General features: G+C 39.6%; 1 protein-coding gene across 1 annotated transcript; it reads left to right on the plus strand.

Moving 5' to 3' along the window:
* The first annotated feature begins 4,683 nt into the window (after nt 1-4,683).
* Nucleotides 4,684-15,959, plus strand: dhx8 (DEAH (Asp-Glu-Ala-His) box polypeptide 8). Its single transcript, XM_020918098.2, is given in 24 exon segments — nt 4,684-4,862; nt 4,980-5,065; nt 5,156-5,228; nt 5,306-5,397; nt 5,476-5,582; nt 5,986-6,372; nt 6,702-6,846; nt 6,931-7,137; nt 7,328-7,415; nt 7,603-7,700; nt 7,793-7,940; nt 8,347-8,528; nt 8,733-8,927; nt 9,162-9,347; nt 9,927-10,137; nt 10,574-10,755; nt 11,114-11,254; nt 11,344-11,499; nt 11,745-11,882; nt 12,119-12,247; nt 12,835-13,031; nt 13,495-13,674; nt 14,727-14,847; nt 14,849-15,959. Coding segments are annotated over 24 exon segments (3,657 nt in total). The 5' UTR covers nt 4,684-4,753; the 3' UTR covers nt 14,948-15,959.
* The last annotated feature ends 2,397 nt before the right edge of the window (nt 15,960-18,356 follow it).

Consider the following 18,356-nt stretch of genomic DNA (forward strand, 5'->3'; position numbering starts at 1 on the left):
TTGGACTTGCACAACTTTAATTGGAATAAATAACTGGAAAAATTAGGGTGTTCTAAAACTTTTGACCAGTAGTGTATATAACTATGATTTTTTAAATAACCACAAGTAAATACAGTGAGGATGTAAGAATAACCAAAATATCGTGATATCGTACAGTTAAAGTTCCATCACCATATATCGAATTACAAGTATCTCTGCTTAAATGAAGAGTTATGGTGCAGCAATAGCTAAAAAAAAAAGACAGAGAACTACATAGACCATGATCCTTTGCTCCATTACTGTGTAGACTACATGAAGAAATAACAGTTCTAAGCACTTTTAAGTCTTAGTTCTTTGGATTAATTTTTGTCAAGGCATTTTAAGAGGAAAAAGTAACATTTTAACAGTTTTAGCTGTTTAGCCTCCACAAAATATCGCAATAAATATCGTACCGTGAGATGTATATCGTGAAAATATCGTATAGAGAGATTTGGATATTGTTACATCCCTAATCATGAGCCTCCCACCATATCATGAGCTTTCCCACGATATCGCAATAAATATCGTACCGTGAGGTTCATACCGTGATGATATCGTATCGTGAGACTTGGATATCGTTACAGCCCTAAAATACAGAGCTGCGGGTGGGGATAAGGGGTAGGTGGAAACTGCAATTTTCAGAGCACTCAAAGCCTCAAATGCAGGTCAATGCAGGATTACTCAAACATGCACGAATCAGTCAAAATATAACTTTGAGTGAGCTAGTGATGAAGACACATTGTTATGACATCTATATTACATCTAAAAGTTCACACCTGCAAAAAAAAAACAAAAAAACAAAATCACACCTGCAAGACCCTTTTTGACGCTATAATACCAAAATAATTACACTACCAAACTTTGAACTTGGTACTGGCTTTACTTTCATGTGGATTGGCCCAGTAATCAAAGATATTAACCTCAAACCAAATCAAAACATCTAGATTATGACAAAAGATTATTTCTGCCGTATAATTATTCCCTTCCTCCGCTTCAGTTTCAAACGTTTGATATCTAATAATGTTATGATGTGTGCGTGTAAGGGAGTTGGGTTTAGATCAGGTGTTGTTTTCACATAATGAGGATCAGTAGTGCGAGGGGTCAGGAAGCTGGAGCCCGTAAACTCGTTCTGAGGTGGAGGTAGCTTACAGGGCAGTGGGGGAAAGGTAACCACAAATGGACAGGTCAAATAAGGTCACTCCTCTTAGGCTAACGGTGTACCCCCATCTGCTGGACAAATATCTCTACTCGATATTTTCCCCCTAATTCCTCCAAAACTATGCAGCGAAATTTTGACTGCCGTGTACACGTCAACAAGTACAATCTGAAACTGTTTATAGAAAAGCTCACTGTATGTTTTTGCTTTACATTTGTTGCACAGACATCCAAACAGCCTTGACGCCATGGGAACTGTTTTATCTGATTATCCCCAGAAATCTAAAACATGTGACATTCACCAGTCCCTTAAGTTATTCCCAAAACAACATTTAAGAGTCACGTATAGGGACATTTTTCTGAATATACACAGCCAACTGAGTCAATGGTAGGATTTGCAGCATGTTTCACTTCTGATTATTGATTAAAGATGCACTGTGTAACTTTTTCTTTTTCTAGTGGAGGGTCCGTCACATGCTTTTCTCCATGGAAATGTTATCGCTTTGTCTGGAATGTTTCACAGTATGGTATTATTAAACCTTTCGGTCTTCATGGAGACCAAACCAGACCAAGTTACAGGTCAGATCTGTGGAGAGGCAACCCTGCCAACAGTCAGATTGCCTGTTTTTTTTTTTTTTTTTTGTATTTTTTGAGCTATAAAACCACCTGTAATTGAATAAATGTAAGGTAGAGCTGTTTAATGTCATGCTGTGGAACATTCCAAGTAGAGCAATGACATAAACATAGAAACAAGAAACCAGAAAAGTTACATAATGCACCTTTAATACATTAGTTTTCATATATTGAGAAGACAGGATTTGTCAACACAAAGCAAGGAGTTGAAATTTCTGCTTGAACAATTTGCTTAAGAGCTGAAAAAAGTTATTAGTGTACATAAATCAACATTTTATTTATTTATTTGAAAAGGGACTTGTGATTTGAGCTACTTTTCATTGGTAGTCCATGTGAAATTCATATAAAATAGGTCATGTAAGTTTATGTTTTTCCTGCTTTCCTATTCCTATTACTTCTTTTGCATGTTTTATACTGTTTACATATTACATTGCAGAATACAGAATGTAATGAAAGTATAAAAACTATTAAGAGGTACTACCCAGTGGTCAAGTGGTCAAAAGTGCAGCACAGATTTATTTCCTGAGTGTCCTCTTTGTGCTTCACCCCCATTTCACTCTATACTGTCTTCTAGAATTGATCTTACGTAGCAAAAATAACAATAAAAATATCCATAAACAAAATGCAAAGTTGTAATAAGTTCATGCCTTTTAGCAGCACTACTTCCTGTCAACATTGTATACCCATTATTCTACACAGCCCAGCCCCTGTTGTGTGCAGTGAGTATAAGGAAAAGGAAGTCCATAGCATTAAGTGTCCAGGGGAGTGGCAGGAGATTGCAGATGATGGATCCATTTGGACTTCTTTAAAGCAGTGTAAAAAGCATGTAATTGGTCCATTAGCGCAGAGTGGTATAGTATGTTCATAACTGCCGGGGTGTTTCATGTGAACTGCTCTGGTCAAGTCCAACATGTGGGAGGATGCTGTTGTGGGGGCTGTGAGCTCACAAAGGCAGCTTTCCCTTCGGCCAATCACGCGGCGGAATATTTGCACCGAGGCCCGCCCACTGTGGTCTGTGCCCGCCCCCTTCTCTCCCGCCCTTTCCCTGTCTCCTCCATGTGTCATGCATACCCTCCCCATGCGCACGCTCTTCATGCTTCATGATCCATACTCCGTCATAGCAGGAATTTTCCACTCTGCACAAGAACATTGAAGCCTGCTGTGCTGTCAATACCAGTTTTCACTTCCACATGTGAAACAATGCATCTATGGAGAAATCAAATACTATGCATTCCATATTCTTTTGTTATGATTGTGCCTTGTTTAATTGCAAACACATTCACTTATGGTTTGGTTGACTTAGCAGGACAGTGGAGCAGAAGAAAAACAACACCGTAGTCCCACAGGAGTCAGCTTGGCCTACAAAATGCACGTCCTCCTTTTGGAAATACATTCTGTACCTTTGGAATTTCACACGCAACCAACCATAACCCTGTCCAAGTCCTTCTTTGCCCTGACTGGCCCCCTCTTCAGCCCTGTCCTCAGCCTGTGTAGTGCATGCGCAAACACATCAATGGTCGCCGTGGCAGCGCGTACCATGTGTTCAGTATACATTAGAGGACTGTTATATAAGCGGCGGCCCTCTCCCCCTCCCACTCTCCCGCTTGCACATACATTTCCCTGCCTGTGCTGAATCAGGTCAGGTGAGGACGGCACTGGAGAGGACAACCTTATTAAACCGCCCAGTCAGTGAAAATATATACATAGGGATGAAAGACTATACTACACATGGAAAGTATGGGGTCTAATTTGTGAAATATAGGAAGGGTTGCCTTGTGGTTGCATGGAAAAATACATGAAAAGTTGAATCTTGCATATGTCTTTAAAGCTACAGACTGCAGTCACAGTGGTGTTGGTTACATTGAGCTAGTTTCAAAGGACATTTTGTCTTTCAAATGTATGGTGTGAACTTTTCTTTGGCAAAACGTCGTATTAACCTTGGCAGAAAAACAGGTTTCATAAATTTGCAAGTGACTATTTGAAGTAATTTTTTTTTGCAAACCCGTTGATGACTTATCACACAGTATAACACCTAAATAAATAGCAGATCAAATTTTGAGGAGTGCAAAAGGGATAGGCTTCAAATACATGCACTAATATGGAAGGAGACGGAGCTCACGAAGAGTGGCTTCATGGGAAAATGCCTCCCAACTCTACTTAAATCAGAGCCTATATGTGAGCAGCGCATTAAGAAGGATGGAACTTGGTAAATGTCAAAGTAATTACCATAATGGCAGGCGATTACTTATGGCGCTGATAATAGCAAGATTTTTTTTGGAGCTTTACTGGTGACCTATTTACAAAACTGCATAAATGCTCATATTAATAACTTAATAATTATGTTGTTGTAAATAAAATAATTAATAAAAATAAATACATAAACAAATAAATAAATAAATGAATAAATAAAAATACAGTAAAATAAAATAAATTCATTTCATACCATCACCCATAAATTACAGACCAACTAGTTTGAAATATAGATGCAGTGAGGGAACATTTGGTCTCAAAAAGTAAAAATATCAAATTGCATGGCTGAAATAACTCACAGAATGCCTTCGTATGTTGTCATGAAGGCAACAAAGACGGGCATACAGTCTAGACATACAGTTTTGTTGCGTAGGCTGTTGTTTAGACCCTGGGGAGCTTCTAATTAAAACAAAGACCTTATCTGACTGAACATAATTATACAGGGCTTAGTTGTGCAACATTACCATATGCACAATCCATATAGCACACGTGAACGCCCAGGGAAAAAATACATTATCATTTAGTTTAGCAGAGATCATCGCCATCGTGTGGTTTGAATAGGAAAATCTAGTCTACCTAAAAAAAAAAAAAAATCTACCCTAAACGTGTTTCCGGTAGAGGCGGAAGCGGAAGTAGTCCTTAACAAATATGTCCGTCTGAGTTTTACGTCGCTGAACAAAAACAAAACTCGTGGATCATGGCTGAAGGCGGAGTGGACGAGCTTTCACAGCTTGAATATCTGTCCCTGGTCTCTAAAGTCTGTACAGAACTCGACAACCATCTGGGAATAAACGATAAAGATTTAGGTACGTGTGATTATTGTGAAAAGCGTTGCTCCCACGACTCGGCTAACTTGCTAAAGCTAAGCGTCAACTTACTCTTTCGCCTCTCAAAACTTACTTTCTGATCTATTTGTTTTACAGCTGAATTTGTCATAAGCCTTGCCGAGAAACAACCTTCATTTGACGGATTTAAAGCTCTTTTGACACAAAATGGAGCCGAGTTTACAGTAAGCTCCAAGCCACACTTCTTCGTTAGCACTGACACTGCTAACACTGTAAACTGCAAATGTGAAATAACGTGTTTATTTTGCTCGTAGGACTCTCTCATCAGTAACCTGCTCAGGCTTATCCAAACCATGCGACCACAATCTAAAGCCTCCACTAGTAAAGGTACTTGATTATTATAGTTTTGCTTTTGTTGTTGAAGCTGGAGTGTCCTCTAACCATATCATGTTTTATTGCTTTAGCCTCCGAGGTTGTGGTCAAACCAAAGTCAGAGAAAGATCGGTTAAAGGAACTGTTCCCCGCTCTGTGCAGACCCAATGACCCAGAGCCAAAGGTACCCATCATATTTTAAACACTTGTAATTATCTTTTGTGTCAACAAGATCTCATGTTGATATTGATCGACTTTACAGAAGCTGCTTGATGAAGAAGATGTGAAGATCGCTGCAGAAGCAATGAAGGAGCTCGAGATGTTTATGCCCAGTGTCAGTGTGGCCAAACCTGAAAGCAGCAAGAGCAGGTAAAGGCACAGACCATTTACACTCCAAAATTAATAGCGCTGTTGAAGAAATGCTTAGTTTACAAGGTTTAACGCTCGCTCTGTGGATTCTCCTTTTTGTTTTGGTCCAGACTAACTGTAAAACAAAAAAAAGAGTAGAATAATAATATTTTTTTTAAAAGCAACCAAGAACCTATCAACTGATAAATTGACTAAATGACTAAAGGAAATTAGTATGCTCTTATGTCATCACAACAAAGGCGAGCTGCACTTCACTGTAGCAACTACAAAGCAGCCAAATTTAGATTTTTATTTGTGAAAAATTGCAATATAAATAATGTAAATCTCCCACCTACACTAGCCTATGTTGTACTGTACTATTTAAACTCTGCTGATGCATTGTTGTTGTTTTTTTCAATTATAGATCAGACAAGAGCAGACACCACAGCCGAAGCCGCAGTCGAAGCAGAGACAGAGACAGACACAGAGATCGGGACAGAGACAGGGACAGGAAAAGACGACACAGGTCCCGCTCCAGGTCCAGATCTCGCTCCAGAGACAGGGACCGGCACCGAGACAGAGAGAGAGACAGGGACAGAGACCGGGACAGAGACAGAGACAGGGGGAAGAAGAGGGACAAGTCTTCTCGCTGGAATGATCGATCCCCAAGCCCCCGAAAAGAGGACAGAGAGTGGAAAGAGAAACACGTGGACCGCCCCCCGCCCGAAGAGCCCTCTGTAGGCGACATCTACAATGGCAAAGTCACCAGCATCATGCAGTTTGGCTGCTTTGTTCAGCTGGAGGGGCTACGGTAAGATATTACAACTGAACACCCACTGCTATGGTTTTTACTAGATTTGTTAAAAGTAGTGTCTAACTTTTAATGCAGCGCCTGTGTTTGTGCTCTCTCTGTGTATGCACTGTAGGCTAGGGGTAGTATAATGTGTCTCATTCTTAGTGCATCTATAATGGGCCACTGTACAGATGGATGATATTATGACATAGAACATAGATCATTGCAGTTTGTAATTGCAGAGATTTTAACCATAACTGATATAACTTTACAAAATGATTAGTACAGTTGTAAAAAGCAAAAAAACAACAACAAATGAATCACTAAACTGACAATTATGTTTGCAGAAAGCGTTGGGAGGGTTTGGTTCACATTTCTGAGCTGCGAAGAGAAGGTCGAGTGGCTAATGTGGCAGATGTCGTCACTAAAGGTCAAAGGGTCAAAGTCAAGGTCCTGTCATTCACAGGCTCCAAAACCAGCCTCAGTATGAAGGTAAAGAGATACAGATTTATGAAGCTGTGTAATATATTTTGGACTTCCAGTTTCTTAATGTGTTAACGTGATCTTCTGTAACAGGATGTGGACCAGGACACTGGGGAAGACCTGAACCCAAACCGCAGGAGGAACATGGGCCCAGATGGAGGTGAAGAGACCGCCATGAGAAACCCAGATCGCCCCAGCAACCTGAATCTAGGCCACGCCCCTGAGATGGAGCAGGACGACACACTGGAGCGTAAAAGGCTCACCAAGATCTCTGACCCGGAGAAATGGGAGATCAAGCAGGTATGCGTCTATATGTGGTTTTCAGCTTTACACCATTTTAAGATAGGATTTTGTTAATAATAATAATAATTGTTTATTGCTAAGGCATTGGTTTAATTTTCAATCTTACACTGTGGATGTATGGAGTGTATTGAAGTTAATGTGTTAACCTTTCAAACAATCTAATGTTGTGTTTTTGTTCTTTCATTAGATGATTGCTGCCAATGTTTTATCAAAAGAGGAGTTTCCTGATTTTGATGATGAAACAGGAATTCTACCTAAAGTGGATGATGAAGAAGGTACATACTGCCCTAGGCTTTTTCTCTGTGTAGTTTCTTATATTTTAATTGTATTTGTATGGTTCATTTTTTTTATTAGTGTTCAGTAATTACATGAATACTAATGTTTCAGTCAGTTAAAATTGCTATTCTCTTAACAACATAATTGTGTTTGGTGTACTGTACTAACACTGTATAATGTATTCAGATGAGGACCTTGAAATTGAACTTGTGGAAGAGGAGCCTCCGTTCTTGAGAGGTCACACCAAACAGAGCATGGACATGAGTCCTGTAAAAATAGTGAAGGTGGGTTGTTTAGTTGATTCTGTTGCTGTGTCACAGAACTGATTAATATCATAAGCCAAATGTAAGTAAAATATTCTGTGTCTGTTCTGTAGAATCCAGATGGCTCACTCTCACAGGCCGCCATGATGCAGAGTGCTCTGGCCAAGGAGCGGCGTGAGCTGAAGCAGGCGGCGAGAGAGGCAGAGATGGACTCCATCCCCATGGGCCTGAACAAGCACTGGGTCGACCCGCTGCCTGATGGTACGACATTTATTACATACTATCATGAGTAAGACACCAGCTGGTACTGCTCAAACTCACTTTATTCAATTTAATGGTGTCAATTTAAAACATGTGCAGACTGGAAATTAGCACTTTAATATTCTCAAACTCCAGATGAAGTTTTAATCAGTTTGACTCCATATGGAGTGAGTGTTAAAGCCATAGCGTAGCATGCGTCACACATGTCCACAATAACAGGCCCTGAGGCTTTAGTGGTGGAGATGTTTATCTGGTTTCCTGCAGAGCTCCGGATACAAACGTCTTGAATGAGCTCTTTGCACTGCTCTGCTCAGCCCAGGGTGGTCCTGGCCTATCCTGCCGTAACCCTGCAGAGGTTTTTGTTATCTCTTAGACCCAATTTTATATTTCTCTTCCTTTTGTGTAGCTGATGGGAGGCAGATTGCTGCGAACATGAGAGGCATTGGCATGATGCCCAATGATATCCCAGAGTGGAAGAAGCATGCTTTTGGGGGCAACAAAGCGTCGTACGGAAAGAAGACCCAGCTCTCCATCCTGGAGCAGAGGGAGAGTCTGCCCATCTACAAACTAAAGGAGCAGCTCATTCAGGTGACTATGAAAACGTGTTTGTGATTGTAATGAGCTAAGCAACAGGAATAAACTGAGAGCAGCTGCTTCATGCTCATTATCACATTTAAAAACACTTATTTTCCTCTTTTTGTGGTTGTTCACATATCTCCCGTTACCCTCAGGAAACCTGCAGCTGTTCCGATGATTCAACTCTTAACTGTGTTTTTATTGTCTGTGTCTCAGGCCGTGCATGATAACCAGATCCTGATCGTCATTGGGGAGACGGGCTCAGGGAAGACCACCCAGATCACACAGTACCTGGCCGAGGCGGGCTACACCAGCCGAGGCAAGATCGGCTGCACTCAGCCCAGGCGTGTGGCTGCCATGTCTGTGGCCAAGAGGGTCTCTGAGGAGTACGGGTGCTGTTTAGGACAAGAGGTGTGTTTTATTATGTCATTGTAATGGAAAAAAAGGCTTAAAGAAATGGTTTATTCACATCACAAATATATTATGTACCTCTATCGTGCTTTGTGACTGAATATAAAGAAATGTGATTTTGTCTATTGGCTCTTTTCTAGTTCTGGCTTCAGTGTTATTATTATGTAATTTATTTCCAACTGTACACATTCCATTGCACTGAGTTCATGTCTATACACTTTGTGCTTTTCTCAGGTGGGTTACACGATCCGTTTTGAAGACTGCACGAGCCCAGAGACAGTGATCAAATACATGACGGACGGTATGTTACTGAGAGAGTGTCTGATCGACTCTGAGCTGGGACAATACTCCATCATCATGTTGGATGAGGCTCACGAGAGGACCATCCACACTGACGTCCTCTTCGGTCTGCTCAAGAAGGTACAAAAATACAAGCATTTACTTCATTGTCATGTTATTATTGCTAAAAATTGCTTATAACCTCTTAAGTGGTCTCACCTCTCCATAGACTAGACACTTTGCGTATGTTTTAATTTCTCATGAATATGCAACTTTAGCAACATCTTATTTTTATAATCTCCCGTAGGGCTGTGCACTTAATCTAATTTTAATCAAATTGAGTTCCAATCATCACTTAAGGGATTCTATGGCCAATCCTATCAGTAAAAGTATGTTATTTGGAGCAGAGTTCAGACTATGGGGAAATAAATAGGATCCTCATGTGAATGAAATATGAAGATACAAAACAGTTTTAATGTGTTACAAAAGTTCAACAATGCAAAACAAGATAAACTTGTACTGGTCAATGGTGTATAGTGTTGCATTAGGAGAGTGTTTTGCTGGCATGCATCTGGAGTAGTTCGTGTCAGTTTAGTTGCTCTTACTAAGATGGAGGAAGAGGAAGGGAGGATAAAATGTTCTGCTGTGTGGTTTTAACTATAACAAAAAAATTACAAAACAGCTTAGAACATTCATTAACATTTCTTTTCACTGTTGCAGACTGTTCAGAAACGCACAGACATGAAATTGATCGTCACGTCCGCCACACTGGACGCCGTGAAATTCTCCCAGTATTTCTACGAAGCACCAATCTTCACCATCCCAGGACGAACCTACCCCGTGGAGGTCCTGTACACCAAAGAGCCTGAGACAGACTACCTCGACGCCAGCCTCATTACCGTCATGCAGATCCACCTCACAGAACCACCTGGTGAGTCAGACTGCAGGTTTTTTTTTTTAATATACAAGGGAGATTATAATGACCACCACAGTGAAATTTCCTCCACTTCAGTCTAAAAATAAGCATGAGTAGTTGACAAAGGTATGGCAACTTTTATTATTCTGCTACCTGTATTATGGTAAACAAAAACTAAAATATACAGCTCAAATATTAAATAGAATCTGCAAATTATATATTAAAAAATCAGCCATAATCTCGAAAGAAATCACATGTTGATTTGAGTTTTATTGCATTATAATTCAGTGAACACAATTAACACCACTGTAGAAAACAAACGGCTTAGAGTCAAAGGGGGGCTTTGAAATTATAAATTGCCCAAGGTGCCATATCTAAAATACAGTTTAACATTGCAGAGATTATTCCCCAGTTACTTGTAAACTGAACTTTTTTACTGTCCTTTTTGTAGGTGATATTCTGGTCTTTCTTACGGGTCAGGAGGAGATCGACACAGCCTGTGAAATCCTTTATGAGAGGATGAAGTCTCTGGGGCCCGATGTCCCTGAGCTCATCATCCTGCCCGTGTACTCCGCTCTGCCCAGTGAGATGCAGACACGGATCTTTGACCCCGCTCCTCCAGGCAGCAGAAAGGTACAGAGACGTTTATTTAGTGCCAGGGGTATTTTTAATTTTTTTTAGCATGACTCGCACATCAAGTTGCAATTCACAATTAATGAATTTCTGTCTTAGTACAGTAAGAGTTGCCGCATTTCATCATATTTTTCCATTAAAGATTACAAAGTTTTTAAATCACTTTGACTGGGTTTAAGCTTCCAGTCATATGCAACATTTTAATAACTTTTCCCCTTTTTGTTTGATAATTGTTAATTGCTCTGAAATCCAGCCTATTTTAGTATCACTCTTAAACCCATGAATACGTTTGTTTAAATGTATATAAGAAACAATTTTCTCTTTTCCCCCTGTACTTAAATTGTGGTTTTCTGTTCAGGTCGTTATAGCTACAAACATTGCAGAGACGTCTTTGACCATTGATGGAATCTATTACGTCGTTGATCCTGGATTTGTGAAGCAAAAAGTTTACAACTCAAAAACGGGCATCGACCAGCTTGTAGTCACTCCAATTTCACAGGTAAACTTGAAACTTCATACAGAACAATCAAACAACTATTTAAACAATTTAGAATGTTGTTATTTACACAGTTTGATTTCTTCTCTTAGGCTCAAGCCAAGCAGAGGGCGGGGCGTGCCGGTAGGACAGGACCTGGAAAGTGCTACAGACTGTACACAGAAAGAGCGTACAGAGACGAAATGTTGACCACAAACGTACCTGAGATCCAGAGAACCAACTTGGCCAGCACTGTGCTCTCACTGAAGGTCGGTGTAACTTTTTTTTCTTCTAAAACCCTACAAAAAAGAGGGTGAGGATAGGGCATAGGAGAAGACAAGAATTTTCTGAACACTTAAGCCTCAAATGCGATACAGGATTATTCAAACATACGTTAACAATTTTCAATAAACTGATGATTAAGGAACACTTTTACAAGCTTTTAATCATGTTATAAAGCTCCATTTCACATAACACATTCCCTTTAATGACTCTGATCTGTCTTTCATTCCAGGCCATGGGAATCAATGACCTCCTCTCTTTTGACTTCATGGACGCTCCTCCGATGGAGACTCTGATCACAGCCATGGAGCAGCTCTACACTCTGGGAGCGCTGGACGACGAAGGGCTGCTCACAAGACTGGGGAGAAGGGTAAGGGATAAACAGTTTATATATATATATATATATATATAAATAACTGAGCCGTTTATTTACATTTTAACAAACAAAAATGAAAATGTTTAATTAATTAGCAATGAAATGCCCAGTTGTACAAATGCTTTTTTATGAGATATTTAAATTACAAAGAAAAGGAGGTAAAACATGCACCATATTTCAAGTTAAAGAAAATGGATGATTTCTGTTAACATTTGTGTGCTACCCTGCAGATGGCGGAGTTCCCCCTGGAGCCCATGCTGTGTAAAATGCTGATCATGTCTGTCCATTTGGGCTGCAGTGAGGAGATGCTCACGATTGTGTCCATGCTGTCTGTACAAAATGTCTTCTACAGACCCAAGGTAAGATCTCCTTACATAGTGTAAATATATTTACAAGAGATTTTTGGACAGGTTGGTTTCAGTGGGTGGTTTCCAAAGTGTTCCAAGAAAGCATGAACTCTTCCCTTTAGCTGGCTGCAAATTGAGAGGTGTATTGGTGTGCCTGAATAATCTACTTAAAGGCACAATTTGTAACTTTTATTGTTCTAGTAGGCCACCTGCTTTTCTCCATGCAGATGTTATTGGAAGTGTTTTACTCAGTTAGACCTTGAAAAACATCTCCACCTCACCACAGACCTCACCTGTAATTTAAATTGGTGGCATTACCTACTTGGCTCCAATGAGATGTGATATGTGATATCTGTAACATTTCCTGCAAAGAAATGACATTTCCATGGCGACGAGATGGTGCACCTTTTGACCAGTAAAATTACATAGTGCACCTTTAAGGGCTGGGTTGTTCCTTCACTACATAAATATTTGTGTCTAAACAATCCGAGTTGCCATGGTCCCAGCAGGGTTATAATTATCGACTTAAATTCCTCAGGGGTGTTATGTGACCTATAAAGCTGCTGATGTAAAATTTCCTCTTGTAATCTCTTTTATAGGACAAACAGGCATTGGCCGACCAGAAGAAGGCCAAGTTCCACCAACCTGAGGGCGATCACCTGACCCTCCTGGCTGTGTACAACTCCTGGAAAAACAACAAGTTTTCCAATCCCTGGTGCTATGAGAACTTTATCCAGGCCCGCTCTCTCCGCCGAGCTCAAGACATCCGGAAACAGATGCTGGGGATCATGGACAGGTGTGTACAGAACACACACACAAAGCAGCTATTAAGTTTTATTGAGAAGTGTTACTATTCATTTGTATTTCCTCCTCATACTCGGATCATATTTGTGAAACCAATTTGAAATGTGCTAAAACATGCTGATAAACTGCAATTTTCTATTCATCTTTTCAATAACGATTTCTGCAGTTTTTATGGGCAGTTTTCTTATTCTAAACTTTATCTAATTTTGCATGTAGAGTTTGGGATTGTGTCTTTATACCTCATGGAATTTTCTATTATCTTAATATTAAACGAATAGAAATGCTAAATACTAAATATGACATTCATTCCATAATATTCGAATAATAGTGTGATGCCTTTTTTCTTATGTATCCATGGATTTTGCTCTGGGGATTATCTTATAGACAATATAATGTCCATTTTAAGCTCCACAGTGAAGTTTCCTAGAATATCATGTGAAATGGTTTTCTTTCAGGCATAAATTGGATGTGGTGTCTTGTGGTAAAGCGACGGTTCGTGTTCAGAAAGCAATTTGCAGCGGTTTCTTCAGAAATGCGGCGAAAAAGGACCCACAGGAGGGATACCGCACGCTGATCGACCAGCAGGTGGTGTACATCCACCCCTCCAGCGCCCTCTTCAACAGACAGCCTGAATGGTACCTGCACTATTTATGTCACTAATGTTTCTAATATCACCTGCAAGAATTTATGCTATTTTCGTTCTCTAAATTCAAGTGAAGTTGTTTGGTTATTATTAATCGGTTTTGATGTTGTTGTTTTTTTCTCCACATAAAAAAATATGTATCGTATTTTCCACACTATTAGATGGTCTATTTTTGAACTTTTTTCACAAATAAACCTCACCGGACTTTAAAGGAAACACAACAGTTGGATGGGTCAGTGGGACTTTGTTTATTGCGTTCACGGTGACTCTGGGCTTTGTTCAGTTGTGGCGTGTAGGGAGGGTGCTGTCTGGGACCGCTGGATTGTCGGCGTGTTCGCAGTGACTCAGTTGTTTAGTTGTGTCTAGAAGTGACACATTGCACTCGCTTTTTCGGTTCGTTCCTCCGTTCCGTTCCTCGTTGGCGTGGAGGGATGAGTGTGTCTGTGGGTGTTTCACTGTGCGGTCGCTGTCTGCTCTGTGTGTGTTTGCGTGCGCTGTGGGTGATGCAGCTTTGTAGTTTACTGAAGTCGTGCTGGGACACCCGAGTGGATTCATGTATGGGGCGCTCTGGATTGTGGGACATGCAGTCGTTTTTTGATGAGGTTGGAGGCTTAAGAGCACGCCCAATAGCCCGGAAAATACAGTAAATTCGCAAAAACAAACATATTAAGCAGCAGATTTGATCAGATTTGGTAAAAGATTATTCAGTATCCTGCATGTATGTGTTACAGTTAAAAATGGCTGTAAAACTTTGTAAACAAGAAAAATACATATTTCTTGTGTTGGAAATGTGGTTTTGATCTGTCAAAAACAAAAGTGGGAATTTTTTTTTATGTTGATCAAAAAATTAATAATACATTTTTAAACATTTTAATTATTGGCCCACCAGTTTAGTTTAGTATCCTTTTTTAAAATGTATTCCTAACCAATAACGTAATGTAGGCTTCCAAAAATGTGAGAGCAATTGAAAGTGCCACCAAGCAGTTCTAACTTAATTTTTTATGATCTAATGTGATCTGTCATTTTGTCTTGCTTTGCCTCCAGGGTTGTGTACCACGAGTTGGTCCTCACCACCAAAGAGTACATGCGCGAGGTGACCACCATCGACCCGCGCTGGCTGGTGGAGTTCGCCCCCGCCTTCTTCAAAGTGTCCGATCCCACGCGTCCTCAGCAAACAGAAGAAACAGCAGCGCCTGGAGCCTCTGTACAACCGCTACGAGGAGCCCAACGCCTGGAGGATATCCCGGGCGTTCCGACGCAGATGAGAACTCTATTCTGTTCAGTGGAGGATAGTTCAAACCTCAGAGAGACTTGCAATTTTGTTCTCATGACAACGTATTCTCACTATGTCTGTTTAAAAGCTGCACTGTGTAGCTTTTTTGGTGAATGATCCGCTATCTGTTTCAGTGGAGAGGTTTTGCTGTGCCTGAAATGTTCCACAGTACGGCGTTAAAGGTTGCATTTGCATTTATTCAATTACTGTCGTCTGTATAGCAAAACAAGATACTGAAAAACATTTACTGTGACGCGGGTCGCCTCTCCACAGACATGATTTGTAACTTTGCCTGATCATGTCACCCGTTTGTCTCAAGATAGAAAAATACGCCGCACTGTTGAACCTGTCATCCAAAGCAATAACATCTCCACGGAGACGAGCAGGTGGTTGACCCTCCGTCAGAAAAATGACATAGTGCACCTTTTAATTTATAGCGATGAGCTTGGGAACAACGTCAAAGGACCAGTTTATTACTTTAGATGAAAACGGCGATGCCATTTTGGTGATTAAACGTGAGGTCGTAGTGTTTTAGCTGACAGGGAGCTGTATAAGTTTTACTGCATCGAACCAGACACAAAAATAAAACTTAACTATTTGTCCTTCGAGCTTGAAATCCAAGGTTAGTCTGGGACCTTTTATTATATTTTTATTGAACATATAAAACATTTTTGCATCATTTGTGCGCCGTATTTAATTCCCCTTTCACACGTTTTGTAGCTATGTGCTCATTATTCTTTTTTGTACTTGTAAATGGAACAATTAGAACATGATTTTCAATGTAAATGGCAACATCGCTGGACTGACACCATAAAGACTGTATGATACCCTATAAAAAAAGAGATATTTTTAGATTCTAAAATCTGACATGTTCTCATATAATTTGGAAGTGTTATAAAAAGTTATTGTTGATTAAAAAAAACATTGATATTTCATAAACAGTTACACACAAAGCACTAAAACCCCATAAAAACTGTAAAAGAATAAAACAAAAAAAAATCTTACTGTCTTGTTTTATTTAAATTGTTGTGAATTAACACCAGATAATTAGTAATTTGCTCTATTTAATCGGTTAATCCTCTACATACGTAAGATGTAGGGCTGAACAAATTTCTATTTTACTGAAAAGCACTGCATTTACATTTGCCGTTTATATTTTAATAATAGGATTCTTTTAAGCATGTCTAGGAGAACTGACAAAAAGACTGAAGGATGAACTGACAAACTAAAAAGAATCCCATTTCAGAACATGTTTGTACAGATCTTAACTACAGTGTTAGTCTTTTCTGTGCAGAAGACAGGATAGTTTGTTGTTTGAGGAGGAAATTATGGTAAGGGTACTATAAAAGTTGCAGCCTTGGGGATTTGATAAAAGTCAAAGTGCGATTTTGATTTTATTATGATTGATCGTGCAGCCCTACTGAAAGAAGAGATCACGTTTGAAATGTAGAAGTTTATACAACAAGCAGACATATTATGCAATTTTTTTTTTAATGTCTCCTAATCAAAAACGTGCTTGAGTTGTGTTTTGTTTCATTCACACATTTTTAACAACTCAAGCATGCTTTTGAGGAGGTGAAGCTCACAAGAGTCAATTTTGCGCAATATCGGACCTTTAAGTTCGAAATGAAAAGGAAAAACATGACATTGTCTTTGGAACGCCTCTAGGGATCTCTGGGTGGATAAGGGGGACCGTAACAAATCATACTTTAGGAACAGCTGGATTATTTTTGTGGTTGACATACACAAAATCCCTATATATTTTGCTCGAAGCCAAATCTTATCTGGATTCTATTAAACTCCAGAGAATAAACAGATTTAAACAACAGCGATGCCAGGTCTTTGGATCCAAATTAGCGTATTTAAAGTGCGTCTGTTTTGCGGCTCCTCTGTTACAATGCGCCAGTGTTTTTAGGTCGGACTGGAGATAGTTATCGCCGGTCTAGATGAATTGACTGTGACATAACCCACTGTGTCTGTATCCTTCATGCTCTATCCTCTGTAGCTTTAGGGCCAAGAGGAGGTTAGGGGCTGACCAACTTCTGCCAGCATGGGCTCTGACTCATGGTTGTGGGAAAAACTATTTTGTAAAGTTGACTTGGCTACAATGTGGGTCTTTAAAGATTGTTTTTGATTAAAATTGTGTTGAAATTTATTGTATTTAAAGGTCCTTGAATTGACTCGTATGACCTTTAACCAGAGGCGAGACCGTTTTGCAAGTCTCAACGAAGTCTCACGTCTTTGACCTCAAGTCCCAAGTCAAAGTCAGGCAAGTTCAAGTTGAGTCTCGAGTCACTGGCCCATAAGTCCAAGTCAAGTCCAAGTCGTCTGCTTTGATCTTCAAGTTATTTCAAGTCTTTTAACCAAAAAAGTACCAAATATAGTTTAGATTTTTGCAATTTATATGATTTTTAAGATAAATTGTGCTTAAAAAAAGTCATAGGATATTTTTATATGAGTATTTGTAGAGTATGTAAGAGTTGTAGACTTGTTATTTTTTTCTTTTTAAATGTCTTGACAAGATCTTAAATGTGAATCATTACGGTAAGAACAGAAAGAACTCAGATTTAAAAGTGCTTCTCAAGTCTTCTCAAGTCACAGGCCTCAAGTCCGAGTCAAATCCCAAGTCACTGACCTTCAAGTCCAAGTTGAGTCCCAAGTCTTAGTCCATTTTATCAAGTCAAGTCTCAAGTCCTAAAAATAGTGACTCAAGTCTCACTTGAATCCAGTTCATGACTTGCAAGTTTCCACCACTGCCTTTAAGCATCCACAAAAGCAGACCTGGAGTTGTGTTTTGTTTCATTCACACATGTTTGCATAATCCTGTTCATAAATCTGTCTACATCGCCAAATTTAAAAAGCTCCATTACACCTTGTGATGTCATGAAGCAGTAAGATAACAGCTCCTTTTACCTTTAGTTCAGTAGAGATTGGCGATTACCATGGCTTAAATTATCCAAATGATTCTAGTGAAGTTGTATGAAGCACTTCTTGTATTACCACATGACATCACAAGGTGGAACAGAGTGTTTTCTGTTTGAGAGAAGAACACAGCCTAAATATGCACGTATGTTTGTGTGTTAAATGTGTGTAAATGAAACTAACACAACAGAGATCAGAAAATAGTGTAATATGGCCCTTTAAAGATCGTTTTGGATAATAATTGTGTTGTATTTTATTGTATTTAAAGATTCACTGTGTCACTTTCTTTGTTTTGTTTTATCTGGAATGTTCCACAGTATGGCATTTAATCATTTGTCTCTCCCTGGATACAAGCGAGAAGCACCACCAAGCCGAGCTGCAGGTCAGATCTGTGGACAAGTAATTCCACTCACAGTAAGAATGTTTTTCTGAGTTACTTTTACAATAAAAGCACATAAAATAAATGTAATACAGCTACT

The sequence above is a fragment of the Boleophthalmus pectinirostris genome, unplaced genomic scaffold (genome assembly GCF_026225935.1).
Source record: "Boleophthalmus pectinirostris isolate CB_2022bp ecotype Guang Dong unplaced genomic scaffold, ASM2622593v1 HiC_scaffold_14, whole genome shotgun sequence".
In the NCBI taxonomy this organism is placed as follows: domain Eukaryota; kingdom Metazoa; phylum Chordata; class Actinopteri; order Gobiiformes; family Gobiidae; genus Boleophthalmus; species Boleophthalmus pectinirostris.